Source organism: Nanorana parkeri, unplaced genomic scaffold, assembly GCF_000935625.1.
Source record: "Nanorana parkeri isolate BGI_ZX_2015 unplaced genomic scaffold, ASM93562v1 scaffold273, whole genome shotgun sequence".
NCBI lineage: Eukaryota > Metazoa > Chordata > Amphibia > Anura > Dicroglossidae > Nanorana > Nanorana parkeri.
Genome location: NW_017306541.1, coordinates 1,183,696 through 1,208,490, shown reverse-complemented (window position 1 = coordinate 1,208,490; position 24,795 = coordinate 1,183,696). Strand labels below are relative to the sequence as shown.

General features: G+C 38.3%; 1 protein-coding gene across 1 annotated transcript in view; it reads left to right on the top strand.

Annotated features, from left to right (window-relative positions):
- Positions 1-24,795, top strand: part of ADGRG6 (adhesion G protein-coupled receptor G6) — a 140,821-nt gene that overhangs the window by 109,245 nt on the left and 6,781 nt on the right. Inside the window, exons 14-23 of the mRNA XM_018557213.1 lie at positions 1,168-1,333; positions 4,659-4,799; positions 11,009-11,134; positions 12,810-12,855; positions 15,367-15,476; positions 18,003-18,130; positions 18,381-18,649; positions 20,030-20,138; positions 21,620-21,903; positions 23,037-23,138. Of these exons, the coding sequence (XP_018412715.1) occupies positions 1,168-1,333; positions 4,659-4,799; positions 11,009-11,134; positions 12,810-12,855; positions 15,367-15,476; positions 18,003-18,130; positions 18,381-18,649; positions 20,030-20,138; positions 21,620-21,903; positions 23,037-23,138 (1,481 nt within the window). The remainder of the gene's footprint in view (positions 1-1,167; positions 1,334-4,658; positions 4,800-11,008; positions 11,135-12,809; positions 12,856-15,366; positions 15,477-18,002; positions 18,131-18,380; positions 18,650-20,029; positions 20,139-21,619; positions 21,904-23,036; positions 23,139-24,795) is intronic.

The following is a 24,795-nucleotide window of genomic DNA, read 5'->3' as shown; positions in this document are numbered from 1 at the left end:
TCTTCAAAAGAACTTTAAAACAGCCATCATAATAGCAGTTAGAGGGGTCTGGCAAGCCAGAACACTAATAGCACATCAAGTGGCATGGCAACACCCTGTAGCACAAATCGAAACTGAGGTTGTAATTGAGGTTGTAAAGCTAAGTTGCCCCACTGAAACAGTAGCATTTTATGTTTAATTGGAGATAGACTTTAAAGTGTATTTCCACTTTTGCAGTCAAATTTGAGAAAACCTCTCTTTATGATTGTTATGTGATCCTATTCACACAGCATAAACAAAAATAATTTAAAAAAATATTTCTTAATACATATTTTCTTAATTGAGGTTGGGAAGCAAGGTTGCCCCATTGAAACGGTAGCATTTTATGTTCAATTGGAGATAGACTTTAAAGTGTATTTCCACTTTTGCAGCCAAAGTTGAGAAAACCCCTCTTTATGATTGTTATGTGATCCTATTCACACAGCATAAAGAAAAATTATTAAAAAAACATTACTTACCTTTAAGATGTTTTGTTAAAAGCAGGCACAATTTCTGATTCCAGGTTTTTCTCAGCACCTTCACAGTGGTCTGTCCTAATGGAAAGGCTTAGGACTGAAATTTAGGACTGAAATTTGAGAATTGTGTTTCTCTCATTCACTAAATTAACATACAATGGACAAACCACCCCAGAACCCTCACAGCTACTCCTAACATTGCAAAGAAACTTACGCAAGCAGAAATGTTAACCCTTAAAACCCTAAACCAAGTAAAAGCAATTTAAGCTGTAAGAAGATTTTTTTTTTTTTTTAAGCTTATGCCATGTGAATGACAACAATGAACAAATATAAAATAGGTGTTATCCTAATTTGGCTTCAAAAGTTGAAATACACTTTAAAAGATACCTGTGGTGAAAGAGATGCAGTACTTGCGGGTTCTGTAGAGACAGCCAAGCAAGTAACAATTTTGGAAGAAATCAGCAATGGCAGCCTGTATATTGCTCCCAGTAAAGATTTCCTTTAGTCCTATATGTGTGTCTGTATGACTGTGGTAGGGATATTCAGCTGTAAATGTCTTCTGGGCTAGTGAATGATTTGAAAAGTTCTGTATACATAAAGTACAGCAGAATGTGTAGTCAATAAAAAATGAATAAACAATAACTTCATTTTATTTTGCTTGTGTTGCTTTTAGAGCTCTAAAAACAATAGAAGCCTTGGCACTAAAGATTCAATTTTCACAGCCGTCTGTCAGCATTGTGTCACGTAACTTGTGTCTGGGAGTTTCCAAAGTAAACGCTACCTCATACAATGGTGCCAGCTTCAGCGTGGGAGCTCAGAACAACAGCCATGACTTTGAGGTACAATATATCTACTATATATATATATATATAAATATATACTGTATAGAAAAAGCCTCACTGTACATAAATAAAGATATATAGAAAACATTGCTTGCGGAACAAAGTGTGATGCCATTTGGATATAGATAAGGAGACTGCCCAAGTTAAGGCCCATTCACACCAGACGCTACGCTAATCGCACAGTGTCTGGTGTGTGCTGCCCCATCGCTTATTCCAGCGCACCCCACTGTGTTTTTTGTTAGAACTTTATTGAAATGTCACAAGTGAAATTTAATTCAGTTCTACGGGCACAGCAGGATGCGAGTTGGTTGTATCGTAACGCATCCGGCACTCCTTAGTTTTTTTCAGCGCACACCACTACATTCCTACCACAATACAGTGGTGTGAATGGGCACCAGCCATGACAAGGCAAATTGTCTTGTCTTGCACTGGGGCTGCGTTGGAAACAACGGCCAGCACAGCTCCAACGCAGATGGTATAAATGTTTTATATCTGACATCTTTTACATCTTACATCGTATCTTTTTCTTAGTATGTTGATATGTGTCTAAAAGCATATCTAAACTGAAAAACAAAAATGTGATATATTGCAGCATACCAGTCCTTTGATGTGGTGGCTGCATATTTTTTTATGTTCTCAAACTTTTGTTCCTTTATTTTCACCTGGTGATTCTGCCAACTCATTTTCATTCATTAGCTTGACAACACTCACTTCCCCTTTTGTATCAAGAGAAGAAAAACAAGATAGGGCTGTGGAACCCCAATCCTCATCAATTTTCCATAACATAGAGGGGCTTCTGTAGTCCTCAAAAAAGAGTGCAAGTGATATATATAATATATAGCATATATAAGATATAACAAAGTGCTTTCTGTATATTTAACAGACCAAAAGGCCACAATTAAGAAAAGTTTGTTGTTAGGGTTTAAATACACTTTGGACTTCAGGGTGTCAAACATAGCTAGACAATAACATGGTTTTGTGGATCTGTCTGTACTGCTCTTCAGTGGTCTTGGTACTAATTCCTTTACTTTTGAAAGCCAAAGCATCACCAACAACAGCTACTTTAAATAGAAAAGAAAACAAAGCCAAACTAACTTTTATCTACATGAAACTACTGTCAGCTAGAATCATTGGCCATCACATGGAATGTCTCATTTTTCATATCATGTCTCCATCACCTGCTAGGAGATGCTGAGTAAATAATATTGTACGCTGAGATCAGCGCTGCCTACTCAACACATTATCCTGGCATACATTCAGTGAGCAAATATGTTTTACTGTAGCCAACTGTCACCTAAGCATGTTGACGTCCTTTTTAAAAGCAATATATCAGTATGTCTCATGCTATTAAGTGTCACAGTAGATCTAAACCCTATTGCTAAACTTTCACATAAGCTTTGACATGCTACTGTTCAGTTCAGGCACTTCTTGTTATAGGGTGACTCCTGCATTGTCACATGATTCCTTGGGGGAGAGTAGAATTGGCTGTGCTGACAGACATTGTGCATCCTGTATTATCAAAGTCAGTAAGCCGATCCAGAGCAATGATGGGCAGAGAGGGCATATAGACTGGAAGTGGCTGTGAGAAGCCAGAGGAAATCAGCAGCACTGAGATACAAAAAAAGGATGGAAAAGATGTGATAACAATATTTTATGAATAAAAAAAAAACTTGACAATTGTTTATGGTACATAGTGCTTTAGCAAACTAAATGTCATCCATTTTAGGGTTTATATCTTCTTTGTGCATGTGTTAGATGGTGGTGCGGGAGCTGGTGTAAGACACAGTCCCATTTTAAAGAGCAGTGCAATGTGATTCTGCATTTTGCAATCACATACATGAAATAGCTACATGATACCATTTCACACCTGCATAAACCTAACTCAGTCCTAATGCTACACTGAAACATTGAGCAGATGTATTTTAGTCACTTGTGTCATGATATAACAATGAAAGGTCTGCCTTAACCTCCCTGGCGGTATGATTTTTTGTTTTCATGTCATTTTGCGGTCAATTTTTTTTTCAATTTTTTTTCGTCTTTGTCGTTGTTTTTTTAAAATATTCAGCCGGTTCCGCCCCCTGCGACGCTCACGCTCACAAGGGACAGAACCCGGAAGACGGAAGCCGGCATCGGCCGCAGAACACAGCGAGGCTCGAGGGACAAGGTAAGTAAATGCTATGCGGCTTTCCCGAGTGTAGCTCGGGGTTACCGCTTATGGTATGGAAAAGTAACCCCGAGCTACACTCGGTAATACCGCCAGGGAGGTTAAAGAGGAACTTTACCCTTATGTTTAAAATGACAACAAAGGTACCTTTAGAAATGTTTAGCAATGACAGTCTACAAACAGATACTTCTAGATAATTGCAGGTTTTTATCCTTGCATACCTTATTCTCCTCCCCATTCTTCTCAAATTGGCCATTTTTACTAAGGGCAGATTAATCCATCTCCCTTTACTTCTTGGAACTCTGCCTCATCTGCCTTCTTGGAACTCTGCCACTAAGACATGTGACCATGCACATCATCTCAGGTGAAAATGCCTTTCCCTAAGACCCCGGGGAGATTTTGCAGCTTACAGATGAGATTTCCCAGAAATGCACTGGTAATGCAACCTTCCCAGGATGCAACTCTTAGGCACAGGCTACATTACTAATGTCTAAGATGACCAGGAAGTGGCCAAACAGTAATTGTAAGTAAAAGCAAATGATGATTATTTAACCAATAAATGTAAGATGATTTTATATCACCATGCAGAGCTGAATGCTGATGTGATTTTTAGTGAAAGAGGTAAAGGTCCACTTTAAGAATGGTAGATTTCTCGGACTGTGCTAATTAGAGAAATAAAATCTTTGGAACATTTGTATTTTTTTTTATATTTGCCCTCATTCTACCTAAATAAAATACTTAAATTATGTATTTTACTATGCTACCAAATTCAAGACTTGTGGCTTATGTGAGAAGATGTTATTGGGGTTGAATTACTCAAGGCATATAGGCAGTTCATTTTGCAAGGGAATTTTCCCTTAGCTTAGTGAATGTGGAAAAAATTCAAAGAATACCCAATCAAGAGAAAGGAAAATAAAAAAAAAACTGCATTTTTGTTTGCAATGATTGACTGATGGACACCAGCAGAGCTTTATTTCATTCACTAAACTAAGGGAAAATTCCCTTGCAAGGTGAACAAACTATTTGTCTTTAGTAAATCAACCCATTAGTCTCAAGAATTAGACATAGAAGTGGATATGATGTGATGCCATGTAATAATTTCATATATCACGTGTTACTTAAAGATATCTAAAAATATGTACTTTCACTCTTCAACAGATTGACTTGAAGAAAAATCAAGACAGTCCTCTGGCTTCCGTTGTCCTCCCATCCAGCCTTTTGTCAAAATTAAGTCAAAGTGATTTCTATACAGTTTCAAGAGCTCAGTTCACTTTCTTCAGCAAAGCTGGACTTTTTCAGGTAAATAAAACAAGATTCATATATGTCATACAAATCTGATATTTAATGTGATAAAGCTCTCTAATAACAATATTCATTCGCAGGGGCCATGCGTAAGTCCTAGTACACATGTAAACAATGGGATCGGTCTTCCTGTCATTGATTTCTACAGGCTGATTGCTTATAGGCTGGTTGCACGCAGCTGTACAGTACATTTGTGAGTCCAGGGCTGAAAATACTTCTGATATGTGTGCTGTACAGCCATTTTTGGCCATGTGCATTAGACCTTATATCGATCATTGTGGCCCTCTCTCTATAGTATTAGAAGCGTATCCATATTTATAATGTAGAAACAAACGTTTAAGTCGCTATTCCATCAAACTATGCAAAGAACAATAATAAGGAATGATCTAATCTTAAAATCAGCTTTTACTAGACTGTTTACCCATTACTGATAAAAGTGGGTCTGGTTGCCAATGATTATAACTTTGCATTGCTTTCTGTGCTTTTTTTAATAAATACATTTGGCTCCTTTCACAAAGCTAACATAGCAGGAATACTTTTTTTTGTGACCACTATTTTTTAGAGTCCAACAAGATTTGAAAATTTGCCACATGGCATAAAACAAAGCGTATGTTCCTTTTGTTAAAGCTTTGTTAATTAAAGGAGAACTATGGGGTTAGGGCTTTTCCCCATAGTTCTCCTAAGGGTAATGGGAGGACACAAACTAGCGTCCTCCCATCACCCAAAGCTCAGTATACCGCGAGCTACAGCTCGCGGTGTACTGAGACGCCGCAGCCGGAACGGATCCCGACAATGCTGTCTGGATCCACCCAGCTGCGTGAGTTACAGCTGGCTCTATCTAGAGGCAGAGCCAGCTGTACCCGCCCCGTTCGTTCTGCCAGTCAGCGCTGGAGGATCGGACAGGGGAAGGGGGGGAAGGGGGGGAACAGTGACAGTCACAGCTCTCTGCAGGGATAGATCGAGAAGTGAGCGAGCGACGGTATGTGTTCGCTCACTTCCCGATCTACTGAGCTGACCTGTGACAGTTTCATTGTCACAGGTCGGCTCAGATTATGAGGCTGATTGAAAATCACTCGCCTCATAATTCTCTTTAAGCCTATCGCCTCAAATGCATATTTTGCCATATTCAAAGTTCATATTTAGTATTTTGTATATTTTTATTTTATTCAGGACTGTTTCAAAAACGTGCTTTGTGTGGGAGCAGTGTTCTCTTTGCAGAGGTCTGACACTGCCCCTACAGCTAGAGCTCTCTAATCAGCAGTGTGAATGAGCTTTGCAGAGACGCAACTGCTTCTACAAAGAGAGCAAAGGTGTTTCTCTACGGCATTCTGTCAAAGGACAGGCTGTGGTAAATGTTTATTTTGTGTGTGTGCCCTGTTGGGGAGCTTTCCCTTCACTTCCTGTCCCAGAGACGCAGCAAGTAAGATGAAATCTATCCAAAGCATGACATTTGTCACCAGAACATGTTTCCCTTTTGTAAGATTTCAGCTCACCTGTTGTTCCCTGAGAACACTCTTCAAATATGTGATTTCTGATCACTTTTTATACTTTAGACAAGATGAATAGTGGAGCTAATTCTACTTGGCAAGGACACAGACCGCAATAAAAACCTGACATGGGTTCTAACAATTCCACATTCTATCTAAAAATTAAAACGTTAGTTTTACATACACGTTAATATAGATAATAGAAATAAATTATAAGCAACATCAATTTTATTAATTCATAAATAATAAAACTAATTTAAAATAAATTCAAAATCATTATAATTTTGCTTATATACTTGTGAAATTGCCTACCGAGTAAAAACATCCAGGTTAGAATCTAGCTTTAGAATGCTAGCAGTGTAAATGTTATTGAGAGGTTTGGACAAGGTGGAAATTATTTGCTCTGGCATTGAAACTCTACTTTAGTGTTAGAAAATAATGATTTGTGACTGCACATTGTAATTTGAAGATGTAAAAACCCAATGTGACACAATGGGGTTGATTTACTAACCTTATAAACACACCACGAATGTGTATACACCTCTGCAGTGTGTTCCCTCCCAGCATGTTCTATGGGAGGAATCGAAACACCTTTGTAGTGTGTACACACCCAGCAGGTGTGTTGTTCAAAGCCCTGCAATGAATTGCAAGGTAATGTGGTGTAAATTAGCTCTATGTTATGTTGCTTGCGTTGATGAATGCAGGAATGTAAATGCATGAGCTAACCATTTTTGTCTAAACTGTGAAGCAGCATTATATATGCATCATGTGCATGATTTTTCCATATATGGCATTAGTGGAAATATGCTTTTAGAGACTTTTTGGTTGATAAATACGTTTTGCTGTGTGAAAATCACACACACCTGGTGTGTGTGTGTGTTTCGGTTAGTAAATCACCCCCAATTACTTTATATTTGCAGTAATGTGTTTTTATTCACGCTAGTAAAATTCTGTTTCTATCTACTTATTGTAACCAGTATTCAATGGCATGTACACTATATGGCCAAAAAGTTGTGTTTACAAGACTATCCCACCTATATGATATAATGCTGGACATCCTATTCTAAAGCCATTGTCAATAATATGAAGATGCCTTTCCCCCTTGTGGCAGTAAACAGCCTCCACTCTTCTGGGAAGGCTTTCCACAAGATTTTGACGTGTGTCTGTGGGATTTGTGGCCATTCAGCCAAAAGAGCAATTGTGAGGACAGGTACTAATGTTGAAGGGGAAGACCTGGCTTTCAGTTGGCAGTCTGATTTATTCCAAAGGTTCCAAAGGTTCAGGCTTTGTCAGGGCTTTGTTCAGGCCACTTCTTCCGCACCAGACCTGTCAAACCATATCTTTAAGGACCTAGCTTTGTGTCCAGGTTTACAGTCATGCTGGAACAGAAATGGGTGATCCTTAAACTGTTGCCACAAGGATGGAAACACAAAATTGTCTAAACTGTCTTTCACATTAACCGTACCCTTCATTGGAAACACCTAAACTAAATAATTTGGAGGGTTGTTTACATGCTCTTGGCCATATACTAGATGTCGATAAACCTTTAGCTCTGCGTAGAATATATTCCTTTACAATTAAAATTATGTGTAGCATTTAGTATAGTGCTTGAGAATTACTTAGGAACAAGTGTAGCAAATCATAGGTACCATAAATGGAATTTTGCACATATCTCTTTCGTAGAACAAATATTTATTTTTGTAATGTAGCTGTTCATTACAATACATTTGCCAATCAGATAAGAGACTCAAGTCATTCCACAGGAAGTGATCTAACATGTTCTTATCAAGCAACCTGGTCACAGCTTGTGTTGTCATTACTATGATTATATTAAGGACGCACTGTATGTTTACCCATTTACCATGCACTTGTACTGTGCTATGTGGCACATTGTAATTAAGGATGTTGAAAAATGTTCCATGAAAAAAAAAAAAAAATACTGTAAACAGGACATTGGGTTAAAAAGGTAACACATGTTTCCTTAAAACTATATAACATAATATTTAATTTTGTTTAAATGTTTGACACACTTCCTGTATTTATGTTTCCACTTGCTGGAGTTGTGATTAGTGAAAAGAGCGTACTTTCATTCATTAGCAAACAAAAATACAGAAACACATTTTAGTTAAACATCTTTATTCAACCTCTTCCAGAGTGGAGGGCTTATTTTATTTGTGGTAATAAAGCCCAGTCTCCCATATATTTATCTCTTTGCTTAAAGTGTACTTCCACTTTTGCAGTCAAATTTGAGAAACGCCCACTATATCTTTGTTATATGTTCCCATTCACAAAACAGATGTAAAAATAATTAAAATTTAGATGTTTCTTTGGTCCAGGCCACTCAAACCAGTTTTAAAGTGAAAGTAGAAGGTCAAACTGAGGGATAGACTGAGTTTCTTCTTGTTAACATACAATTTTTTTAAATTTTTAACTCTTTGTTAGGACAGTGTTCAAATCCAGTTTACAACTGATAATGAGGACCTGCCAGCACAGTACAGACAGGGTTAATTATGGTAAACTTACTTTGTCACAGCGCCCTGCTCAATATTACATAGGGGGATTCTAGTTAGCAAATAAAAAAACACTTAAAATGTAAGTATTTATTTTTAAGTTTTGCAGTATGAATGGGAACGTGTAACACATATAAAGTAGGTGTTATCCCATCCCTATTTCTAGAGAAACAGAGCCAGCTGTCAATCAGGCAGTAAGGGTGGATCCCGACAATATTGTTGTGCTCTTTCCTCTGCTGCAGCACGGCTCTGCACTGTTAGCAAATAGTGAGCAGTAGCCCTCTAGGTGCTGACTTTGGGTCACAAGAAAGTTGGGAGGAAGAAATATCAATCATTCCCTATTGTTTATATGCTTTTTAATGTAAGCTCACTGCTGTGGTGGAATAGTATTTATTTTAAAGAGATTGTTAAGAATCTAAACCAAATTAACATATCATCCGAAGTATTGTGTTATATTACTGTGCAATATTAGCCACTCAGTTTGTTACCTTTTGATGTGTAACTTATAGTTACTTCAAAGCCCACTTGAACATTCAGTTTAAATGAGCTAAATACATTTCAGGTGCATGAAAGCTAAAGTTTTTTTTTTAAAGCATATAGTTTGTTTTCCTTAGAAAAAACTGTCTCCTGTCAGCATGCTTGGATTCTTGCTGTCTGTGTAGTAGCAGTGGTCTCTCTGCAGAGCTCCGACATGCCCCATGCTGACTCAGAGCATGAGCTTTGCTGGTTGCAGAGTTCTAGGTGTAACTCAGCACAATGTACATCTGACCTCTGCAAAGAAACCACTGCTTCCACACAGAAAGCAAGGGTCATTCTCTGCTGCATGTCGGCAGTGCATAGACTGTAGCTGCTTCTTGAAGAAACATTAAGGTGTCCATCCACAAAGCTGCCGCAGGCAGCCGAGTGAACAACCGACCCAAAGTGAAGTGAGCCGAACACTGTTCGGCTAATCACCTCAGGCTTGTGCGGCTGATTTCAGCCGTATATTGCCTGAAATCAGCCGTACATCGGGTGGCTTCGGGTTGGCCAAACATGCTCGGCATGTTTGGCCTACAAGAAGTGCAGAAGGAGTTCGACTCAGCCGATCTAACATCTGGATTTGCTGAGCCGAACCTCCGGCAGGCTACTCGCTGCTGTTCAGCCTATTCTCATAGATGCCGAACAGCAGTGAGTGGGCGGCATTCGCCTCGGCTATTCTGCCCGGTACCTCTGTGGTACCGAGCAGAATAGAAAAACAGTTAAAGAAGTAGAAAAATAAAAAATGATTGGGCGGAGCTACCAGTGACAGCAAGCTCCACCCAACTGTTTTCTATTGGCTGGAACCAGCTGCCATTAGAATTAGAGCTTGTCGGAGCCGGCGGGGCTACCTAGTAACCAGCAGATGCTGTTCTGTCATTAAGATGAGAGCTTAGCAGAGTCGGCTTTCATATCACTGCTGGCTCTCCTAAGCTCTCGTCGTAATGACACATGGGCGTCCCTGGTTACCTGGTAACCAGGGATGCCATGTGCCATTACACACTGAGAACCCGTCGGAGCTGCTGTGATTTTACAGCAGCTCCGCCGGGTTCTTAGTGTACTGAGGAGCCGCAGTGTAATGACAGGGACGCCTTCTGTCATTACACACAGAACCCGGCGGAGCTGCTGTGATTTTACAGCTGCTCCGATGGTTTCTCAGTGTAATGATAGAACGGCGTCTCTGGTTACCTGTTAACCAGGGACGCTGATCTCTCTGCAAGTGGCCGGAGCCAGCCGTGAGATGACGGTTGGCTCCGCCCAGCTGTCAGAAGCAGGCTGTCGGCTGGCCAATGACCGGCCGTTCGGCCAGCTTCGAATTTCCCCTGGGCTCAGTCGAGCCGAAGCATATGCCTTCGGCTCGAATGAGCCCCTCGGCCAACTTTGGGGCTGTACGGGCTATACTGAATAGCCCGTACAGCAGCCCTGACCCTTCGGGGTCCTGGGGCCGAAACTACCCGAAGGATCAGCCGAAGCTACGGCTAGATCCTTCGGTAGCTTTGTGAATAGACCCCTAAGACTTTACCACCTTTTTGTTTTGATGCACCTAAAATGCATTTTTCTGCTATAAACTGAAAGTTTAGTTGGGCTTTATTATATTTATCTAGTCATAAAAAATGCCTTTGCATTATGTGCTTCATTACTTTTAATACATTGTCTACTTTAAAAAAAAAATTGTATTTTTATTTTTTGATAGGATTCACAACTAAATTCTTTGAATAAAAAACTAAACAGTTACATTGTGGCATGCAGCATTGGAAATATTTCTATTCAAAACCTTTCAGATCCCGTTAGGATTACTGTTAAGCATCGATCACAACAGGTAATTATTTCAAATAAATATTTATCAGTCTATACATATTCGTGTTGTTACATGTAGAACTTGGTTTAGGGAGGCAATGCTGCTATCCTGCCTAGGGCTCCATGTCTTCATATTGTGGTTTAGTGTGGTTGGTTTAAAAAAAACAAGGAGCCACCCATTACATTCAATATGTTTTATCTGTCAATGTAAGTGGCAGGTTGATACAAAGCATGTTTTCTACTCACTCACAGTTATCTTAAAGTGACACTTAACTCAGAAGTTAAATCTTAAAAATGTATTCAATTACTTAACTGTGAATAAAAATGTGTCTTATTTGTTTATCACTCAGTTGTGGATCCTCAAATCATCTCGGAATTGGTGCTGACACTGTCCTTCCTTCTGGAGGGTGGCTACTTTTGTTCCCCATGGTCCCTGTGTGCGTTACAAAGTAGTCACTGCTCCAAGCTTACGCCCATGATGGACTACAATCTCATGTTTAGTTTACTAATTTGTACTGAGATTTTAGTCCATTATGGGCGTGATCCCTACTTTACATCACACACAGGGACCATGTGGAACAAAAGTAGCCAACCTCCAGAAAGAAGGACAGTGTCAGCACCAATTCAGAGATGATTTGAGGATCTACAGCTGAGTGATACACAAATAACATACATTTTTGTTAATAGTTAAGGCACTTGAATACATTTTTAAGATTTAACTGCTGAGTTTAGTGTTACTTTAAGATGCATTTTATCATGCATTTACCATGTATTTGCCATGCATTTAATACATTCACAATTTAGGCAAAACACAGACTGATCTTAAACTGACTTTACCTGATTCCTAAAGCCCATGTGCACTGGCCTAAAGGAGTGCAGGTGGAGATATATCTGCTGTCGGATTCTCTACGAACATCTGGCCACTGTCTACGGGTACCTGGAATGTAGAAACACCTTTATTTTATTTCAGAATCTTTAATTGTAAAGCATGCCTGATTCTATTGTTATTGGCTCTGTATAGATGAATAACAAACTAAAAATGAAAAATAAATTAATTGATATCACTGATATATTACATATTTGATTTATAACTATAAAACAATAATTACTCGTACAATGTATTTATTTGAAAACTATTAAATAAATATATTATTAGACAAATGAGCTACTAGTATAAATAACAGAATCACATCTGTAGAGTAACCAACCCTAGCCCTTTAGGCAAGAAAGAAATGGGGGGATCAGCAGTGTGAGCAAATCCGGCTCTGTTACATTACATACTAACTGTCATCCTAATGTGATTTAGAAACCAGGCAAGGAATGGGAGCTTTTTAAGCAGGTTAAAAGACAGTGAGAGCACAAACAGGTTAATTTAGCAGGCTGGTGGTGAGGCAGCAGGGCCTGCCTCTAGCTATATAACTTGACAGGGGTAAGTAGAGTTGTTATACCTACATTTTGCAAGTTTATGCAAATATTATGCCTGCAATAATATGTGATGCATTATTTAAAACACAAGGCTTCATTTAAATTTTACAGCGCAAATCCGATTATTTAATCCTCTTAATCCCTCTTTGGGATTGATCTTACTTAATATTACTTATATTGAGTTTTCATTGTCTAATCATATCATTATGTTATTTTAGCTAAAAGTATTTAATTATTTGTTATATATGTGATTTTCTGTTTTTTTTTTTTAGGGAAACGAAGATCCAACCTGTGTTTTCTGGGACACCACAAAAAATTGTAGGCTATACATAAATATCTTGCTCTGCTTTCAGATTAATATGAACTGCTTCTATGTGAGCTTGTTTGCTTTGAAAATTGTGTCTACTGAGTTACTTGCCAAAAGTCCATGAAAGTGGAAAAGGCTGTTTCAGGTCATGTCCTGCGCTACCTGAAAGTTGTGGTAAACATTACACTACATCATGTTTAGCATTTAGGTGCTGATTTGTAGGGCAGGTCACGGTGCAGTTTGCTTCTGACATTCCTTATGTAACATTGCAAGAGACAAATGGCTTCAGGGTGAAAAGAATACAGTAGAATACTTTCCAAATATGAAATTCTTGAACGGTTGTACAGTCTCATGTGCTACACACTATCTGTTCGTATGGTTTATTACAAGCTGCAGAAAGTCAGAAAGAGCCCATCTTTTTTCCTGGCTGGGGAATGTCAAGCATCATCCAGCCCTTTCCTCCCCAGACTGACTGCCCCTGGCCCGCCCCTTTTATTTATTGGATTTCAGTATTTTCATACATGGAGTATCAGTGTCATGAGTGGGTGTTACCTAGGCAGTCCACATGCAAATGCAGCCTACCTTGGAATACCTAGGAATCGATATACAGTAACAAAGTGTAGAAAAACTAAATAAAATAAAGATATAAAAAACTGGATTATAAAAAAGATTTATACCTGACCTGTGTGCCGTGCGCACTTCCTGAGTTTTTTCAAGGAGTCTATTAGTTTCTATTTTGTAGAGAATAGGATAGTAGGAGGGTTGGAGTAGCTTAGCAAAAGAAAATTGGGCAGGGCTGACACCACTTGGTCCACATAAATTGGGTGTTGTCAGCCCACAACAGCTAAGTGCATTTCTGTCAGATCAACAGGTATTTTTCTGTACTCGCAGGGTTTTTAAAGGGAAACATATGATGCATGTATTGAAGAGGTGTACTGTATATGTTTTTCACCCTGACATACACTTTAACCCCTTGCTGTTCACCCATGGTAAAACTATGGGCTGAGGGTGGATGCTTACTTTCGGATGAACGTACATTTACGTGATTTACTTCCTGGTTACGCGGGCCCCCTAGCTGGCGCACGTAGACGTGTCCCCACCGGGAATCTAAACAGTCATTACCAGCTGTTATATACAAGCGTTCAGCCAGCTCTACAGCCAGCCGATTGCTTGTATGACTGTGCCCTCTGCTGCTGCACTCCCCCCCCTGTCGCTGCTGGTTATCCCAGGACCCGCACAGTGCTATTAGTACAGAGAAGGAGGAGAGATCAGCATTTCCCCCACCACTGATCTCTCCTCCTTCTCTCTCCAAAGGCGACAGCGATGTACATTACATCACTTTTGCCTATAGCTGTCATTTCTCTGGCTGAGAGGCAGAGATGAAGCTGGTTAAGCAGATCTCTGTTTCATCAGCTTCTTTGGGGTCCCTAGGTGACATTAGGGGTCTTAGAGACCCCTGATGTCTCCATAAAGAGAACTTGTCAGTGTATATTGGCTATCACATAGGGGGCTTATTAGCCCCCTACGTGATAGCAATCAAGTTAAGTGTAAAAAAACAAAAACAAATTAAATTCCCACATAAAAACAACAACAAAAAAAGTGCACGCACTTACAGTATAAACCTAAATACGCGTCGGGTGCGCCTACATGCGAAAACAACCATTACGCCACACATGTTACATATTGCCACAAACTTTGGAGTGCGAGCAATAATTCTAGAGCCATCAATCACTGATAACACTAAAATGATGAGCGGTGGTAAAAGATTTTAAAGCGTTGCCTATAGACAATGTTAGGCATGGTCGTTTTTTGCAATTTCGCAGGCGCACACAGTTTTAAAGCTTGACATGTTTGGTGTCTATTTGTCCGACATGACCCCGTATTTTATATTTTAACATAAATGTGGGTGCTGATAAACGTTTTACAACATAAAGTAGGGAAAACAGGGTTTTTTTTCAAAATGTTCTGTACTTTTTTCATTATATAGTAAAAAATAAAAACCCCAGTGGTGATTAAATACCACCAAAATAAAGTTCTATCTGTCCCCCAAAAATTATATAAAATTCATTTTAGTACAGCATTGCATGACATGGAATAAATGTCAGTCAAAGTACCGCATCGCTGAATACTGAAAAACGGCTTGGACAGGAAGGGTGTTTAATACTCCAGTCAGCAAGTGGTTAACACTGTACAAAGTATTGTTATGGCAATTAAGTTACATTCAGATTATCCACAGCAAAAGCATTGATGCAAACAATGTGAGATTAGTCAGAGATTTTCGAACATACTGTACATGAAAATTATATAATAAATGCTAATTATATAATAAATCCTTTTTATCTCATATATAAATAATGTCCAAAAACAGTACCCCTTTTACTTGGAAAATCAAGTGAAAACAAACACAGCTGTTAAAAAACCTAAGGCGTCCAATGTTTCTTACACAACATTTCAAATCTTGTTTGGTCAGGGGTAGTGGCGTATTTCTCAACAGCTGATTCTTTACTCTTGCTTTTCAACAGCTGGAAACGGTGGCTGGAGCCAAACTGGCTGCAGGGTGCTGATAAACGAATCCAATGTGAACGAGACAGTCTGCTTGTGCAATCATCTCACACATTTTGGTATATTAATGGTAAGAGATTTAAAGAAAAGACTTCATTTTCTCTATAATATTTTCCAGCTTAACTTTAATTGCAGTTGGCATTTCCTACCACTTAAGTACACTAGTAATACAAGTTTTATTTAAGCTGGGGCTGGCTAGACATTCTTTGTATTTAAATTTCATTTTTAGGATTAAATATAGTAGAATTAAATTCATTTTTAGGATTCCTATCAGTTAAATTAGTAAATGTACTTCTGTCACCCAAAGTCAGCATATAGCAGTCTACTGCCCGCTATTTGCTAACAGCGCTGGGCTAATCTGCAGCCAGGAAAGATCCTGAATATTGTCGGGATCCACCATGCTGCCTGAGTGACAGATGACGGAGTGATCAGCGGTTGGTGATTGCTCAGCTCTCGATATATAGAGCCGACATGTGACACCTGCAGTGTCCAACACCGGCTCTAAGTATTGGGAAGAATACATTTTATTCTCCTAATACTTCTGCTTTAGGGAAAATTGAGAATTCAATGGGAGGAGCCTGACTACAATATTTGTCATGAAGCCAAATGAGACTGTTGTTTTTGACAGGGTGGGAGCTCCTGTGAGGAAATCATGTGCTAGAGTGGAAGAGAGATATAAGTAGGTGGTGTACTTTAAATTCTCCTGCATTCAGAAATTAAATATGAGTTTTGCATGTACTTATGCTTTTCAATTATTACATAAGATCATTTTTTTTCCAGCAATCTTCTATTTTATGTGGAATGTTAAGGGCCCATTTACAACACAACACATTTGTTTATTGAAGCACATCCATCCCATTAGGAGGCCTATTTAATTTGACTGGATTGTGATTGCTCCTCAACTCATGAAAAACGTTACTGCTCTATTTTTTAAATTCTAGAGAACAGCAACACAATACAAAGAGCATCTGTGTCTGTATATTGTGTGCTATAGAGCAGGTGCACTCAAGCCCACTGTATATGGTTATACTGTATGTATGTTTGCTGAGGTTCAATTAACAAGTAGTGGCAATAAACCATAACACATATGTAACAGAATATGTATTAATATTGTCATACTGCAAGAGTGATGATATAATTCCTATACACGTTCAAAGGAATAAGTCACTTTTCTGCTGCATCTTAAACAGAACTAGGAGGAAGGAAGCTACTGGCTCTTATTTGATGTAGCTTTCCAAGCTGTACAAAGTAAATCTGTCACACAAAAAATAAGGACGAATCATCAAACAGTAGATCCAGAGATATAGGCAACTGAAGTTATATCTAAACCTGTACTTTTAATGTAACAGTCATCTGTCCCTGACCCCTCCTGCCTCCTAAATCTTGCTATTGGAGATGGTAGGGGGAAATTGGAAACTTAACAAGGTAATTCACGATTTGCATGTGCCTATTGAACTGTATTGAAAATAATTTCTACTTATGAATTTGTTTGCTATCGTCATTTAGCAATGTGATAAATGACAGATAGATAGATAGATAGATAGATATATAGATAGATAGATAGATAGATAGATAGATAGATAGATATCCCTTTTAGATACACAGACAGTTGTATAATTGGTAAGTGAGTATAATGACCTAGAAGTATAGTTTATTAATTTTTCCACATGGGGGCTGTGCTCACTGTATTCATTGGCGATGTCATCTGTCTGCTACCTCCGTGACGTTACTAAAAATCCCTCCTAGAGTGTAAATAAGGGTAGTGAAATGGGTTGGGGGGTTGATTTTTGGACAAAGGGGAGTATCGATCTGTGTCCACAGTTTATAGTGCAAAGCAACATGTGAAGTAAAAGACTGAAGCAGCCTGTCAGTTAAAGCATAACTAAAGGATTAAGATGAAAAATTGCAGGCAGGTAGGGTTGTAATGCAGAAGAGACTCTGCATATCTTCTCTGTAACAAAAGGTTCTCTTCTGGCTGCCAGCAATGTTTGCTCTGAATGTCCACTTAGCTACATGTGTGCAGCTCAGTGTATATTCCTAACATGCCTTAGGTGGTGGGATTAATTAACTCCCATGTGCATGTGTCAGAGTTATGTCACCTGTGTCAGGCAATCTAGATGGCTGAAGATGTCAAACTTGAAAGAAGACAAGGAGAAGAAGTCAGCCGCTACAAGGTTATAATCCGGGCTATACAGTTGCCGAATAATAACGTTTACTCATGGGACATTACACTTGTTCTATTTAATATATGAACTTATACAATATAGAGGGGATTATTGTGCGTCACAATTACAAAATTTCCCCAATCGTGACTGCACTTAACATTCAAAAGACATGGCTGAGTGGATACAATTATGCTTGTTAGAGATTTTGTTTAATTTTGTCAGACAAAGGTGGCTCCTTACCACTCAAGTGGAATCACGGCACATCAAAACATGAAAAGGGTGTAAAATAGGACTACACTGGATGCATTGGCTCAGTTTGTGCCAGGTTTACTATAATGCAAGAACACCAAAATGACAATCTGGAAAAATGAAAAAATAACAATCATGAAAATCATTCCATTTATACCATTGCATCATTCCTTTTTTTGTAGGACCTCCAAAGAAAGGGGGAATCTTTAGATCCACTGACTACAAAAATACTTACCTTCATAACATATATTGGCTGTGGAATATCTGCCATATGTACAGCTGCTACACTTCTGACTTATATTGCATTTGAGTACGTATATCATTTTATTTTTTTAGTTGTTATAGTTTTCTATGTTTTTCTAGATTCCTTATACCAATACTAGTAATCTATTTTTAGATTTTCTTCCCTTTGATATTGTTCATTTTTAATTTCTCTCTTACTCTCGCTTAATCTCTCTCTTAGTAGAAACTTTTTTTTTCTTTCTTAGCTCCTTTTTAAATCCCTGAATGGTGTCTGGATGGGTATAAAAGAGGCTTCAATTGTTATCTTTCTGTTCCAGAAAAATAAGGCGTGATTATCCTTCCAAGATCTTGATGAACCTGAGCACTGCCCTGCTCTTCCTGAACCTTTTCTTCCTCCTGGATGGCTGGCTTGCATCCTTTGAAATCAATGAACTATGTATAGCTGTTGCTGCCCTGCTACACTTCTTTCTTTTAGCTACCTTCACCTGGATGGGATTAGAAGCTGTACATATGTACATTGCCCTAGTCAAAGTATTCAACACATACATTCGTCGATACATTCTGAAATTCTGTATTATCGGTTGGGGTAAGTGTATACAATAAACATATTGCTGGCCATTACTTAGCGTGTGAAAGGTTTCCTAGATAATAGGAAACAAGTTTACAAGAACTAAGTTAGTAGTTAGGAGTAGCAAAAGAATAGTGGAGTAAAGCAGATCTACAATAACAGTCAGCTAATTACTCATTTCATGCGTTTTCAAGTAGTAAAATGAATGAAAAGTACTGAACTTCTAACACAAGTTGAAAAAGCTTTCTCAGCAAAGGAAGAAAAGTGTCAGTTCTGAATTGTCAATTGTATTCTAGCAAAAAAAAAAACATGGAGTGTAAAATTCCAACATGTTCATAAATAGCCAAAAACCAGGAGGTTGAATGTAGAGGGTCATGGTTGGCAAGTCTTTATATTTTTCTTTTTAATCTAATTTTTTCTAGGGACAATATTATTATTTATTATGTTTATTTAATTGAATGTTTATTGAATCTAATTTTTAACTGAAGTTTTACAGGGTACATTGCTTTGTTTTATTAACCAATTTTTGAAATAAATAAACCTCTTGTAAAGTGATGGACATAGATGCATTCTATGTCATGTTTGTGTTAGTTACATACTGTATGTGATGCTGCGTTAGACTGCACAGGCTTTCAATCAAGATCTTGAAAAACAAGAGTTGATTATATTTTACTTGAGCTGCAGAGTGCCTTTTGACTTTTTTTTAGCAATTCCTGCATCCCTTTCAGCTCCCATGCTAGCTTTACTCAGAACGGTTCAGTAGTTGCCCAGCAGTTCTGGATCCTGTTGCTGTCACATAACTCTTGTGTAATACCTTAGGCTATAGTCCATAATTTACTAAGGATAAAATCAGCCATGGTAACAATTAAAAGTAGATTTGTTTTTCAAACCTCTTGCAAAACGTAAGGCAAATAATTTGAATGTATTTAATATAATGCTTAGTCCTACAGATAGATTTAAACAGAAGGGTTGTACTAGTTAAAGAGATACTGTCACTTTATTACAGTGTCCGTGTGGTGACCTCCCCGCCCTCCTGGCCCACTGATAGTCACCTCTCCATTGCTTCACCCACTCTTACTTACTATATCACATCTGCCACCAGAATATCTGATGTCAGCTGGTGTCAGAGCCTAAAGTGGTGGTGTTCAAGCAAGATCATATATTCCCTCATATCCAGAAGCACCAAGTATTATGCACCAGCTGCAATGGGGGAAGGGGGGGTATCTATCTATCTATCTATCTATCTATCTATCTATCTATCTATCTATCTATCTACCTATCTATATACCGTATCTATATATCTATCTATATATATATACATAGGCAATTATTGTGATTACATGATTAAAGTAGAAACCAATCAGTAATAATAATTTAGCATTCTTTTTTTTTTTGTAGGTATACCTGCTATAGTGGTTGCCATTGTTCTGGCCAGTACACACAAAAACATTGCTTATGGAAGTAGTGTATATGGGAAAGATTCTAATGGAAATGGTGGTGATCCATTGTAAGTGTTCAAGTCTCTCTTTTGTTTTCTTATAATGATTCACTTTGCTAAGCATGTTATTAAAATTCAGCTCTGTTAAAGTCCTATTAAATAATTTACATTTTTAATTTAAAACAGCTTTTATTATATCAGAGATTTCCAAAACAATATAAACTGGCCATAAACATTCTGTAAAGTACATGAGGTTATTCAAGTTTAACTTTCCTTTATTTTTTGTTTATAATCTATAAAAGTGCCTGCACTGAAGGTCCCAAATCATTTCCGTACCTCCGGCTGATCCTTTGGCTAGCTTCAGCCGCCGGAGCGCTTCAGTTCAATATAACCCGTGCAGCTCCTGAAGCTCGCCAAACAGCCAGGGTGTCCCGAAGTGACACCCGAAGCGGGCCGAACGGCCGGCCATAGGCCGGCTGAAAGCCTTGCAACTGACAGCTGGGTGGAGCCAGCCATGATCTCATGGCTGGCTCCGCCCAGTTGCAATGACAGATCAGCGTCCCCAGGTTACCTGGGGATGCTAAACTGTCATTAAACAATGACAACTGGGCAGAGCCGGCCGTGACATCACAGCCGGCTCCACCCAGTTGTTATTCATTGGCCAGGACCTGCTAGAAGACTCTAGCAGGTTCTGGCCAATAGGAAACAGTTGGGAGGAGCTAGCTGTCACTGCTAGATCTGCCCATATTTTAAAAATATATCTTTTTTCTTTTTTTAAAGAAATCTTTATTTTTTTTAATTCATCATTTATTTACATTTAAAAAAAAAATTCTACTTTTTTCACTGATTTTCTATTCCGCTTGGTACCACGGAGGTACGGAGCAGAATAGCCGAGCCGAATGCCACTTGGCGGCATTCGGCTATTCACTCACTCTGTTCGGGCCCTATGAGAATAGGCCATACGGCAGTAAGTAGCCTGCCGGAGGTTCGGCTCAGCCGATCCAGATGCTGGATCGGCTGAGTCGAACGAGTTCTTCACTTTGGCTCAGTTGAACATGCTGAGCATATTCGGCTGAACCGAAGCCAGCCAAATGTACGGCTGATTCCAGCCGATGTGCTGCTGATTTCAGCCGATGTACGGCTGAAATCAGCTGTACAAGCCACAAGTGCATAGCCTTCGGCAGCTTTGTGAATAACCCTCATAGATTCATTAAATTCAGTGTTTCGGTGGCTTTTTTTCTGTTAAAAGCCTAAGGATTTGTAGAACATTATGGCTTCTTCAAACAATGCATCTAGCTTGAAAATACATTTACGATTGTCTGCACTGCATATTTACATCTTAATAGAGAACAAGCTCATAAAGCACAGAAACAATGCTGAGAATACATTATTTATTTTTATTTATTATTTTTATTCAGTATATTCCCGTCCTAATTCCACTGCTTGGCATATTAAATCATAGAGTAAACTCTAACACTCAACTCATATATTTTATGATTCAGAACTGGTTATATGCAAGCACACTTCTCAAGCCTTTTGTTTTGTTTCAGCTGCTGGATAAATGACAACACTGTTTTCTATGTGACTTGTGTGGCCTACTTTGCAATTATATTCCTGATGAATGTAGCCATGTTCATTGTGGTGATGGTACAGATTTGTGGAAGAAATGGAAAGAGAACCAATCGCAGCATCCGAGAGGAGCTCTTGCGGAACATGCGCAGTGTTGTCAGTCTTACATTTCTGCTGGGAATGACATGGGGGTTTGCTTTCTTTGCATGGGGCGAAGTTACGGTTGCCTTCCTGTATCTGTTCACTATTTTCAACTCTTTGCAAGGTACAGTATGGCTTATTAGTTTATAAATTTGAATTGAATGATTTTTATATTAAATATTTAGCCACCCTTTAGTAGCCAGGGTCTGCCTATATCAAGTACCCCTCAAATAAGTAAATTTGTTGTTCCCTGTTTTCTTGTTCTTGTTTCTTTTTTCCTCCTATACTGTATATGTGTAAACGCTAGCATGTAATGCCTTATGGTTTAACAGAAAATCCACTTCAGTTTGTTACAATCAGATCCAGATTTCTACATAGCCAACATACTTCTTGACCTAGGGCAGCAGGGGTTGCCAGGAGTGGCACACAGCCAACCACACATCACGTTACTTTCAAAATAAATAAATTCCTATCACTTTTGCTAAGTTGAAGAAGAGACAGAGCAGGGATGACTAACACAATATCATATCATAGAGCACTTTTCTTTTCTGCAGACCAGAAAACGCTAAATCATATACACAGGTGTTGGGTGTGACCAATGAAGGCAATGAAGTATTCAGCCATTGTAGGAGATGAATGTGAGATTAGTGAGAGATGAGAAAGCTGAAGGAAATAGATAAGGACCAAGGATCAGAAAATGGGAGTTTTTACTGTAAACGTTTGAAGTGTGATGTTGATGAACCCATAGACTAGGTAGGAAAAGATTCTACATGTGGGCAGTTGTCATTATAGCTGCTGGAAAACAAAATTGGCGTTTCTGCCTGAAGTAGCTGTTGAATCGCTTGAAAAGTTATGTCTCTTTTATACAATAAAGACAGATATAGTGAAGACAGACACTTTTGTTATCAAATAGTCACCTATTTTATTATTAGAGTCACCTACTTTTTCTATGGGAACAAGTCAAATGGCTGTAATGCCTCCACCTTAATGTGTCTAGACAAAGAACTATTGTGATCTAGACATACTGTATAAGTACACAAATAGTATATTTTATTATATGATACTTTATTCATACAATGCCTGAAACCGTTGTTACTGTAAAATTATCAATATGCAATACATTGAATTGTGCTTTTGAAGGGCTAAGGGGAAAGTAAATTGCACCTTACAATCTCGAAGCCATCACACACATCTATGTTTATGTTAGGAATAAAAATCACCATTCATTGTAAACATCCAGAGTGTTTTTCTCTATAGGCTTGTTTATATTTGTCTTCCACTGTGCATTAAAAGAAAATGTACAAAAACAATGGAGGCGGCACCTATGCTGTGGGAAACTTCGCCTGCCAGATAATTCAGGTAAACATACATAATTTATTGAAATTAATAATGGATGAAATCTGCACTATTCAAATATTAATTCATGGAAGTCTATAAGGGTTTCACAGTATTGAATTGATGTATGAACTAGAGCCCTGAAGCACTCAAGTTAAGCCTTAGTAAAAGCTAGGCACATAAAGCAACAGGGGGATTGTTTTCATATATGGAGGGACCAATACAGTTTAAATACTAGTGTATGACAGTACTCAGGGTTATAGGACAATAAAGAGCCATAGCCCTGTTTAGGAAAGTTGTGTTTTCTTAGGCTCCCTTCTTAGGTGTTTTGTAACAGAAAAGGCTAAGCACTACAATGCTCAGAGGATTTGTATTGTTATCAATAGCCCCTGTTCACATCTGAGTGTTGTGTCACCTGTAGCCAAACACCCGTTGCTTATAAAAGTGCATGAGCTACAGAATTCAGCATTTTTGGCCCTATTGACTTCAATGGGAATGCCTCTAAACACCCTCATGTATGTTTTTAAGCATTTTTTTTTGCACATAAGGGATAATATTGGCAGGCGTGTGTTGCAAATAGCATCTAGAGGAGCTGGAGGTTTCACACCCCAGGTTATGGATACAAAGGAACAGATTGTTTCCGCAGTGGGCTGTGCAAGGACCCAGTGGGGAGAGAAAAGGGGGCTTTTTAGAAACCAGTCCAGACCTCGTATATAAAAGTCTTAGAAAAACATTTATTCACTAAATTGTTGTATACATAGTTTAGAACCAAAAAATAAAGTACAAAATCATGTCATCAATAAAAAAATGTATATGTATTTTTATTAATGATATATATTTTTATTGATGACATGATTTTGTACTTTATTTTTTGGTTCTAAACTATGTATACAACAATTTAGTGAATAAATGTTTTTCTAAGACTTTTATATACGAGGTCTGGACTGGTTTCTAAAAAGCCCCCTTTTCTCTCGCCCACTGGGTCCTTGCACAGCCCACTGCGGAAACAATCTGTTCCTTTGTATTTTTTTTTTGCACACATTTTCCACAAATGAAGCAGCTCTCCTTCACTTTTTAAGCATGCCTGAGACTGAATCCTCCTGAAAAAACACATTAAAAACACTTCAGGAACATGCATTGAAGCACATCAAATGCACATCAAATGCCAAGCGCCCGTAATTGTTTTCATCCTCCATAGTACATATTTTAACTGCCTATGTAATAAACATTTGCTACAATACATTTCTATAAAAATCACTATGGATGATTTCCTGTACAGTTTGCAGGATTTACATTTGTATTCTAATCTATTCATTATTTATTATTAGCCAATAATCCTCAGCACCCAGAGATTTAATAGGCCAAAGCATCTTACAAATAATACAATTATGCAATTGTTGTTATAGGGTTATATATAATTCTAAGTAACTGTCTGGCAGGGCCCCCTGCTTAAAGTCAAATCCCAGTTTTGTTGAGAAAAAAAATTATCTATATACATTGCAAATTTTTTATTTGAATTTTTTTGAGAAGTTTTGCCTTTACAAAAGATATATGATCAGTGCCAGTGTAGATAAGAAACTGTACATCAGCCTTATATTAGATATACAGCCTCTAAGCCAAAGATAAAATGCACAGCTCAGTAAAGCGAAGAACATTGCCAATATCCTAACTAAAGATATGA